General features: G+C 39.3%; 1 protein-coding gene across 1 annotated transcript in view; it reads right to left on the bottom strand.

Moving 5' to 3' along the window:
• The window catches only part of Kcnn2 (potassium calcium-activated channel subfamily N member 2), a 132937-nt gene that overhangs the window by 92056 nt on the left and 29308 nt on the right, over positions 1–11573 (bottom strand). Inside the window, exon 3 of the mRNA XM_028777191.1 lies at positions 6179–6597. Within this exon, the coding sequence (XP_028633024.1) occupies positions 6179–6597 (419 nt within the window). The remainder of the gene's footprint in view (positions 1–6178; positions 6598–11573) is intronic.

Raw genomic sequence — 11573 nt, 5'->3', positions numbered from 1 at the left:
ATAATATATATATATATATATATATATATATATATATATATATATATATCATGCAAAGTATATAGTACTATATATACATATACACTTATACTCACAGGCAAATAAATGTTGGGCACATGATATGCCAAGGACTGTAAAATAGATGTCTCCTATAAGATGCCTTCCCAATCAATAGAGAACACTTTAAAGAAACTGCTAGGAACTCTATGATTAGTAGAAGAGGTGGGATAAGTTTGCCATCTCCAGAAAGCCACCTGACTTTTTCAAACTTCTAAAAATAATTTTAGTATTTTTTAAAGCTCCTTTAACACAAGATGAGTTTCCTGGTGTGGTGCAGCACTAGCCCCATTCAGAGGTTTATCAAAAACCTCCAACAATAATGTCTTTTATTTTGAATTATGTGTATATGTGGTTATCTGTGTCCGGATAAGTGCAGGTGTCAACAGAGGCCAGAAGAAGACATCAAGTGCTTAGGTGTGTATGTGGTTATCTGTGTGCGATGAGTACAAGTACCTACATAGGCCAGAAGAAGACATCAGGTGCTCTGGAGCTTGAATTATAGATGGTTGTGAGACACCTGACAGGGATGCTAAGAACAAAACTCGGTTTCTCTGCAACATCAGTACACAGTACACTTAATAGTTAAGCCATATCTCCAGTCTCCAAATATCCCTGAAATTCTTATAATTAACTTAAAAGGGAATTTCTATTAGATATGAATCTCTCCCTTTAATGTATCAAGGCTACTTAGATGGGCCAATGATAAAACTGTGGTTCACTCAGATCAAACAAATAAGAGTCTTCTGCTTGTACAAAACAGTATATAATTATAAAAGAAAAGAAAGATGGATGGAAAAGAGAGAAGGCAGAAAGGAGGGGAGGAAGTTAGGGAGAGAGCAAAGAAAGGAGGGAGGAAAGAAGAGATGGAGCAAGCAGAAGTTGAAGACAAATGGAGAGACAAACTGACATCAAGGAGAAAGAAAGGCAGGATTAGGCTATAACATTTAAGATGGAAATGTTATGAAATAATTTATACATCTTTGCATATTTTTGAGATAATTATTTAATTTAACCTTTCCATTTCCTCGCTCCAAATTCACCCATAAACCCCTCCTTGTTCTTTTTCAAATAGCGTCCTTTTTCATTAATTGCTGTATAATGCATATCTGTATATGCATAAACATTCCTAAATACAACCTGATTCATCTGGACAATAGTATTTGAATGTGGGTTTTCAGGAATAGCCAGTGGCATCAGGTAACCATACCCGATGTTGTGGTCTTCCTTAGGGAAGACTATTTCTCCTGCTGTCATCATTCCTTAGTTGCCTGTAGTTCTTTGGATAGGGTTGAGGCTTCTGAGCATTTCCCATGTACAATAGAACATCAAATGCTGTCTTGTTCAGCTCAAGTTTAGAGAGCCATGCTGATGAGACTTTTTTTTCTTTTTTTCTTTTTTTATTTAATTTTTTTTGAACATGAAATGATTTTTTATAGCATGTTTTACAAGGGGAGGGGGTAAGAGGGGTCAGGTGGTAGAAAAGTACAGAATCTTCTTGGCCTGTGCCTTGAAACATGTCATGGTCCTCCGACCATCAATGTGACTCGTCTCACATCAATGTTTTAGGGTTGTGAACTTGTCTAAGACCCCCCACAATTAGACATCCAAATTCAAAATTCACATAGTTGGGATTGATCATAAGACGCTTTCTCTAACTAAACAGAGAAGGGGGAGATGCCAGAAGCCAGGATCCTCGCCCTTACCCTCACCCCCTACCTTTCCCCACCTGCACAATGTCCCCTGAAGCTTGGCAACTGCAAGATCCTGCTTGGCTGGTGAGACTTTATGAGCCTAGCTTCTGACACTGATAGGAGACACCATCTTAAAGAAGAACCTACAACTGCCACTTTACTAAACCAGAAGAACCTTTAACCTCATTGGAAATCTTTGTCTTTATACCCACAGATAAACATAGTCATCGCCCATTATCAAGAAAATTTCTCTTTCCAACAGACAGATCATTACAGAAAACCACAACCAATCAAAATGCAATGTTGTGGAGCCCAGTTCAAACAGACACGTTTGCACCTTAAAGTCAAAATCTGGAGATTTTTTTCCAAAGCAAAATGCAAAATTTGACAAAAAAAATCTAATGTGGAAAATCTATCAAAATGCTGGGTAATGATTTTATTTCTTTTCACATTTATATAATTATAAAGTGTTAAGCCAATCAAACCATTTGGCTTGCAAATGAAGAAACATGACCAAGAAGTAATGTGCCTGGCCTGAGGTCACCCACACTCTAAATTGCACACTATGACTCAGTCCTGCGGTTGCAATCCAAAGCATCTGTTCCTTTCCCACAAAACCATGGTTCTGTGGAGTCGTTTCTGATACTACTGGCTGCAGACTCATGTTCCATGTGTAATGGGCACTTTCTCTTTGTTGTCTGTTGATGAAGATAGAATGGCTATCATCTAACAATCTGAGCATGACAAAACACATATCCTTTGGGCTGTGGCGACCTGGTACTGCTTGTCTCAGAGTTTTTCTATCTGGGGTAAAAATAGTGATATGAACCATTTTAAGAAAGAAAATGCATGGCAGGTGAACAATTTTGAGGTGACTTAAATCAGTCTTTAGAAACTGTCACACTAGAGACCACCCAAACACCTGTAAATATTAATAAGGATGCTTTTACCCACCTCAGTCACCATGATAGGGAGAAATGTTGGTTTAATCCTTAGGATCTGAATAGGTATGCCAACTAAGATTTTAATATTTATTCTTCAACTTAGTAGGTATATCTGGCCAGAAAATATCATAAGCTTTTAGATACCATGATTGCTTACTATGTAACAAGCATTTACATAAGGAGTTTAGCTATCTTTTAAAAGAACATCTTGGGAACTAGGGATATAGCTTTGTAGTAGAATGCTTATCTAGCAAGTGCTGGGTTTGATCACCAGCATAGCAATAAATAAATGAATAAATAAATAAACAAATAAACAAACCAAAACCAAAGGGAACACTGTAATCCCTCAAAAGCTATACTTAGGTAGAGAAGTACCAGATAGGTTCAGATGCATGATATTAAAATCTAGCCACAGAAACATTTGCAGCAAAGCATATGAACTCACTCAGCACTCATGCTCCTTGAGAGTCTTTCTCTTAACTTTATAAGAATGACTGTAGAAAACTTTAAGTAAATAAATAAAAAGTATAAATCCATAAAGACAGAATGAATGGGTGGCAACCTAGTACTAACCAACCAGAAAGCTGATTGTAGACTGACTCAAGAAAGCAGGATTCTAGAACAATGTTAAAACAAGAAACAGCCCTCAGGATATTGGGGTCCTACCCCACATGACTCCAGTATGATCCCCACTAGTGCACTGCAGGAAGGAACATGGCAAACCTTTACATGAGCAAACAGAATCGAAGGCTGCACTGAGCCGAACCCTTAACCTCAACTTCGGCTCTGTGAATGAGGGCTGTTCTTAGCCAACCCAGTAGGAATCAGGTCTTTTGTGGTCTGGAGAGGGCAGAAAAGGTCTGTGGGGACTGGCTGCACTGGATCTATCACATTCTCGCTAGACCTGGAAAATGAATATTTATATATGAGTTTTTCAGAGCTCTATTCCCCTGCTTTCAGAAAAATCCCCACAAAGTAGCCTTCCATATTTTGGCCTTAATGATAAGGTAAAAGAAATGATTGCTTGTGGGGAGATCAAATTTTTTGAGGAAATATGAAATATACTGTTTTTATCCACGAACCAAATCTCCCCTCAGTGACAACCATTGTTGGCCAGTTCTAGCTAGAAACTTAAAGCTTCCAGTTGACTCACATGTGCTCCTCAGTAAGAGCATGTAGCCAAGGACATCCAAGCATTTAAGAAAAGCTTGGAAAAATAGCAGCCAAAAAGAAGAGAAAATGAATCTTTGAGACACACACACACACACACACACACACACACACACAAATACAAAGAGAAAAGAATTTGAAAAAGCCCCCCCCATCATTGTCAGATAAATGAAACATTATATAACAATAAAAGAGGGGCAGGAGGCTGTCAAACACAAGTGAGCCCATAAGGTCAAAAATTCAACACTGAAATGGAGTGCATGGCATGGAAGGAGTTAATCCCAAACCCAAAATTATGTTTGTTTGTTCCCCTGTAATGTGGATTGAATCCAGAGCCCAGCTATGAAAGGCAAAGGCTCTACCCCTGAAGTAGATCCATAACCAATAACAGAACGTTTAAAAACAAAACTGAAGCTGTCTTCCAATATAGGAAGCAAAGCATAAATAGAAAGTAAAAAAAAAATTAAAAATGAATATATGGAGACCAATATCTACACAACAAAATCCAGGAGCATCACGAAATCAGTTTCCTTTCTGAAGAAGTTCTTCAGAACTTCAGAAGTTCTAAAGTACTGAAGAACAAGAATTCCAATACTGAATAGTCCAAGAAAGTTTCTGGTACCATAGACAGAAACAGATTCATATCCTTTCACAATTTTAGAATGCCAATCCCTGAGGCTTTCAGAAAAACAACAAAAAATTAACATGAGACTGGAATCAGACTGTGGGACTCTGAACACAAAAGAGAATGAAATTCTTCACTGCTCTGAGGAATGACTTTCCAATTTGGAATTTTTATATCCAACCATACTACTCATAATAACATGTGAGACTACAGACTGCTGAGTTGTCAAGGTCATTCTCTTACATACCGAGTTTTCTTAGAGATTATCTCAAAAATGATATCAGCCATTGTCAGTAAGTAAGGAAATAAGTAAGAGACTAGAGAAAGGAGTACCCACACACACACACATACACATATGTACACAGACATACACACATGTACACAGACATACACACACATAACACATGGACATATGTACACACACATAACATGTATACACATGTACACACACATACACATGCACATATGTATACATACACAGGCATGCATGCATACACATGCATTCACACATGTGCACACATACAACACACACACACACACACACACACACACACACATGTACATGGCAAAAAAACCCTTCCCAACATGACAGCCACAGGAGGGCAAGGTTGTGAAAGCTACAGTTCAAGGATGAAATGTAGGAACTCTTAATATATATAGAGAGAAAAGAGGAGGCTTATAGAATGGGGAGGATTTCGAGATGATTCTATGGGAGGAACACATAAAATTGAGCCAAAAGCAAACAAAACCAAAAACAAGCCAAACAACTATACAAACAAAAACCTAGGCAAGCAAACAAACCCAAAACAACAGCAAAAACCATAAAGCAAAGGAAGGACTATTCACTCCAGAGCAGAGGTGGGACGGGTTCTAAAACGAGGTTTATCCAGTCACACTGTGGATGGTGAAGTTGTGAAATTTTGTTTAGGTGCAAGAGAAAGAGCTAGAACCCAGTCCTATCTCTTATGTACTAATTTCACCTGAAATTTTCCTGACCAGAGTCATATAACCATAGTCACCACTCATTGTTAAATAGCTCTTTCTATGGGCCAGTCATGTCTTTTGTTTATTTTGTTATCCAAAGTGAAGATTATTGATGATGTAATTGATTGATTCAGTCTCTGAGCAGCCTCTGAACAACAAGAACATGTGTTCATCCCTAAAACACCAGAACGTTTCAGACAGAAACACACTCTTTCTATTTATTCTTGAATGTTCAATAGAAACCAACTCATGTACCCATCAAGTCTTCAACAGGCAATCATGCACACAGTAGTACGAATTGGTGCTACAGTTAACAAAACACTTTGTAACAGCTCCCCTGGAGCTCAAATATGTTGCATCAACACTTTTCTAAGACTTTCTGTTTCAACAATCATCAAATACTTAAACCAGAAGTAGATTAGCGATAGATACCACATTTCAATGCGGAATCACCACAAAAAGTCCAGGTCTCCGATTTTTGATAGATTACAAAGATAACCTTCTATGGAAAACTGGATCAAGTCAGAAAACAGAATTCATAACCATTAATGCATTAGCTCTATGCAAGAAAAGTTCGAGAAAGCCTTGTTACTGTCACGTAAAAGACAGTAAAATTTTCAAAACTGGGGCAAATCATGTTCTTTTTCTCACTTCTGAAGATTCTATATGGCAAATTATTTTCTCAGGAAAAGAAACAAACTTACCTTTCACAAGCTCGGACAGTCCATGCGGCAATTATCCATAATGAGATACTAAAAACCAAGAGCACAGTTCCTGGGCAGATAGTCATTAAAGTCTTCATAACAAAACGCGTATTGAAGTTTATCTTATTAAGTGCCCCAATGCTTCTAGAGGAGGCATCGGTGAAAAGTTTGCTATGTAATAGCATGACTCTGGCAATCAGATAGAGTCTTAAGAACATTGGTATAGATAAAATAATATCCACATCTGCGGTGGTTGTGGAGGGGGCATAGGAGAAGGCAAGCCGGGCTGTCCATGTGAACGTATAATTCCCAGGTATGGGATGGATAGCACACACCAGTATTTCCAAGCAGATGAAGAAAATACGCTCATAAGTCATGGCTATTCTCCAGTCATCTGCTCCATTGTCCACCATGAATAACTGAAAAAATAAAGTAGAAAAGCAGCTTCAGTATGGCATGAATGCTCCACAAGTGTTAGTGCAGAACGCAAAAAGACATAACAGGTGATGCTTAGCAACTGGGCAGGCTAAAGCTTACAGCATGTAAAGTCTAGCTAGGCATACTATTTAGAGGAGAGGGCAATGGTACCCAACGGGGTGGGGCTTCCATTTTCTAAAACTTAAAACAAACAGCCTGTTTCACAGGAACTCAAATATTTGGGAGTCAGCATTACTAGACGATCACAAAGTGGACTTTGCTTTATTATAGACTGTGCTCTTCTCGAAGGGACAGTGTTTCAACCCATGCACGATTCTATTTAGGGTGCCTCTGCAGTCAGCTCAATCCTAGGATGCAGTGACCTGGGAGCATTCTTATTACGAATTGTATTCTTAGTCTCAGGAAAAATCACAAGAAACCACAGGAAAATGTGGCAGAATCGTTTATTCTAGTTTCCTTACTATTGTTTCTATATCATTCAATTCTTCCTTAATAAAGACTACCTTTTCTTATTTTTGTCATCTCTCATACCACAACTGAGAAAAGAAAGCCTTGCTTTTCTGGCTGTAAACACAGATACCAAACCTTGGCTGGCTGTCCATGAACTACCATAAACACTTGGAAATATGTGTTCACATTTCTGGCTGCCTGTGATGACTTGTGGGGGCTCCTGGCATCTGAGTCCAAGAATCCATGGGTACCAATCCTGCTGTGATGCCGTAGTCTCATGTTTTAGGAAGATTAATCTGCCTAATGCCAACAGTGCTCTCTTCTGAGAAAGAGGTCTTCTTTTCCTTCTGCTAAGTAGCCAGCTAAGCTAAGAGTAAAGGGCACATTTGCTTCCTTAGGTGATGGAGCTGCAGAGTGGGTGAGGAAAGATTCTCCATGGTTGCATCCTATGTGCTCTCTCTCTTCTAGAGAGATGAACTTCCCCTCATGAAGGTCAAGCAGATCCCTGTTCTTGCTTAGTTATTCTGTATGTGTTACATTCTCCTGCGACCTGGAGTGGTACTTGCTTTACTGTTACTTTGCAAAAATACTAATTTGAGGACAAAATTGCCTCTTCTCTATGATTCTTGAGTTAAGGAGATAGAAAACCAACACACATATTTTTTTTTCTTATCAAAAATATATCAGTATTTAGAAGGTCTGCTTTCTTTACAACTTGCTTCCATGTGACAGGGCAGACTATAAAACTGAAACCTACCTCCAAAGGGGCTGAGAATCACAAAACTCCAAAGGATCTTTAAGAGACTTTAAAAGGCCTGCGTTCTGCTCCACACACACTGTCACCCTACCCCCACTTTACCCTTTCCTCTTGGCTTTTCTTGTGCTTCATGTGTCTAAGGTAATGTCATACCAAACTCCACTTTCCCTAGTACCCGTGTGCCTTCCCACCTAGGGGAATAGGCAAGTAAGTTCCCACCATTAGTATTACCAAAACCAATACAAAAGACATAAAAGAGAACCAAGGCCAACTGTCTGCACTGGGTGGAGTTGCTTTTCTCAGGGCTCCTTCAACTCCAGGAAGATTTCCCCTGCCATCAGCCCCCATGGCCACTCTGGTGAAGGCCGCTAAGTTATCTTCATTATGGAAAGCAGTCTTCAGTATTAACTTTTAGCTTACTTTTCTATCATCCCCCACTTCAGGAAAAAAAAAAAGATCCCTTAGCTGGATTTCTGTGCTACTTTGCTCTTTTCAACTCTGCTGCTCTCAGTGACCTCAGTGTCATCCCCCCCACCCATTCCCCTGGCCACCACCGTCCATATCTAACTCTCCCTGATAGACCCTCCCTGGGTAATCTCATCCTTTACCTTCCTACCAGATTCCTCTTTTTGTTCACAATCTCCATCATCTAAGGGTCACTTGAAAGCATACATCATATAATCAATCCTATTACTATCGAGAACAATGTCATTCAAAATCCCATCATCCCCTGAGAGTAAAGCCTAAGCCACATCAGCAGACAAGGCAGTGTGCACATGGTTTTGCCCATCTCCAAATTCATTGCTTTTTGCCCTTCCTCATAATTTCTGTAGTTGCAAACTACAAAACCTGTTCCCTGCAGCCCCTTCTGTGTTTTCTACATTCTGTCTTGTAGCCTAGAAAGTCATCATCATGCAAACTCTCACTTATCAAAGACTAGATTTCATATCACCTCCAAATCTGAACACTTCTTAGTTGCTCTACAGTTCCTTCTGTACCTCCTGTTGATGTTTTAACAAAGGACAATGACACTGCCACCCCTCTGTGTCTCTGAGGCTTGACACAGGGGCCGCATCTACCTATCAGACGTGAACATATGCTCATTGCAACAGGTGCTTTGATACTTCTACCTCAATAATGACTATCCTGACTGCTGTAATGGTCCTACTGTTCTTTAAGCACACTCATGGAAGATGAGAATACCAAATGTCTGACATAAGTTTAACTCAACCATTCTGCAGATTTACACCAAACCTATTCTACTGACTGGTAAGTCACTGCACATGTCCGACTCTGAAATTACACAAGTGATCCAGATAATTTTCTTCTTTGGTAACTTCCCTGGGGAAGTTTCTCTTTCATTTCTTTTTATTATCTATCTATTCTATTCATGGTTCCCTTTTATTATCAGATAACAACTTATTTTGGGCTTGATAGTATGCATCGAAGTATTGTCAGGAAGAAGTATTTTTTCCTCCCCAGAACAAAAATAATGTTGTTTTTGTTTTTTCATTTAATAGTCCATGCCAAATTCTAAACACCAGACGCCAGGGCTATGCTTCTTCCTAGGTTGTAGAAATCACAATAGACAGAGAGTGTGCCCACAGAAATTAATTTTGATCTGGAAAGAAAAATGTCAAAAAGATGATTTGAAGCAATTTAACAAAGTAGTTAAGCCTTTGGATGTTGTGATGAAGGAAATGAACAGGACAGGAGATGGGGAAAGATAAATAAGAAACAACAACAGATATGACCATCAGGGAGGACTTTGGAGAACATCATTTAATGCAGGGAACTGAGAAGGGAAACAGCCCATCATGTAAAGGACATCCTAGGCAGGGTAAAGAGCAGAGGTAAAGGCAGTGGCTTTATAACACCTAAGTATGTATGCTCAAAGAAATAAAGAACACTGGAGTGGCTGAAGTTAAATGGCCAAGAGGTAGAGTGAAGGCATGTGTGTTTAAAGGGACAAACAGGAGCCCATCAGTAAGTCCTTTTGGAAAATGGGACTGAGACTAGATTCCATTCATCTACATGAAAACCCACTAAGACCTCTAGACAAAGAAATGACAGGATATGACCTACAAGCCTTGTCCTCCCGACGTGGGGGACTTGGAGAGGCAAATATAGAAAGATGCAAGTTATACAACACCTCTGCATTTGAGTGGTTGGAGTATCCTTGAAACCTGGACCAGGGGTTGCCATGGAAATGCTTTGATGGGCACAGTGATTGCAATACTGCTTAAATTTGCTGATGTACTGAATGTGGGAATGATGAACAAAGAGCAAGACTCACAGATGTTTACTGAGTTTCTACCATGAAAAACAAAACAAAACAAAACAAAACAAAAAACAAACCCAAACCAAACAACAACAACAACAAATAAAAAATAAAAATAAAAAATGAACAGTGAGGCCACTTTCTGAGAACATTTCCTAAACTCTGAAGAGGAAAGGAAAGCCCAATTTTGGCCACTAATATCCAAGAATAGATGCCAAGAAAACATTAAGATATACAAGTCATATTGAAAAGCCTGGAACATGGAAATAAATCTGGGAGGCATCTGTATTTAGGTGATTTATTAGATTAGATGAAAAATACAAGAACGTAAAGAGAGTAGGACATGACGGTTCTCAAGGTCAAGTTAGAGAACATAAAAAAAGGTAGAGTCCTTAAGGGGATGTGAAATGCAGGAGTCTTCAAAGGGAGGAGAAAAGAGTAATGTTCTGAAAGCCAAGGACAGTGGGCTATCAATTACAAACTGTATACAAACTGTAAAGTGGTATTTACCACGTCCAGAGAAGCATTAATGTACACTCAATAATCTCTAGAGAACACAAAAGCATTCTAAACATTACAGTCCCTCAAAGTCAACATTAACGTCTAACGGCAGAAATATTCTATTTGAATTCCACATAATCCCTGTAATAGGTGTGATGTCTTTTCTACTCCCAGGTAGCTCACAGTAAGTTGACCAGAACAACTGGTAGCAAATCAGATCTCCATTCCTTTTTTTATTCTGATATTCTTCAGAGAAGCAAAATTTGGGGGGAAGGTTACTTACTTTCATTCTGAGTGTGAAGCTAGTGCCCTTTACAGACTATGAGTCCAGAATACATCCCACAATAAACTTCAGTTTCCCAGAATAACTGTTTTATATTTACTTGTATAGCCACAACATGATACATGTTTACCTCACTATTTACAGTTAATGAGCACCAAGAGAATTCAATGGAATCACATCTAGAATACAGTGGAGGGGCAGCTACACAGTTGGTGACCTGCTGTGAAGGAAGAGGCTGAGCTGTGGAGGCCCTACCTGCCACTTTTATGCATTCCTCTCAATCATGCCTTAAGATTCTGGGCTCCTGGACAGCATCTTACCCATCCCCAAATCCTTTACTAGACCATAATCAAGGGTATTGCTCAGGAAAAAAACCAAGACCCCCAAATACTCATTGAATACTACAGTCATATGGTCATTAAGAAATGAGGAAATGTAGCCAGGCATGGTGGTATACAGCTTTAATCCCTGCACTCTGGAGGCAGAGGCAGGCAGCTCTCTAAGTTCAAGGGCAGCCTGGTATACAGAGTGAGTTCCAGGATAGCTAGGGTTACACAGACAGAGAAACCCTGTCTTGGAAAAGAAAGGAAGAAAGAAAGAAAGAAAGAGAGAGAGAGAGAGAGAGAGAGAGAGAGAGAGAGAGAGAGAGAGAGAGAGAGAAAGACAGACAGACAGACAGACAGAC

This window comes from Grammomys surdaster, unplaced genomic scaffold (assembly GCF_004785775.1).
Source record: "Grammomys surdaster isolate TR1022 unplaced genomic scaffold, NIH_TR_1.0 278, whole genome shotgun sequence".
Taxonomy (NCBI): Eukaryota; Metazoa; Chordata; class Mammalia; order Rodentia; family Muridae; genus Grammomys; species Grammomys surdaster.
This window is presented reverse-complemented; position numbering and strand designations above follow the sequence as displayed.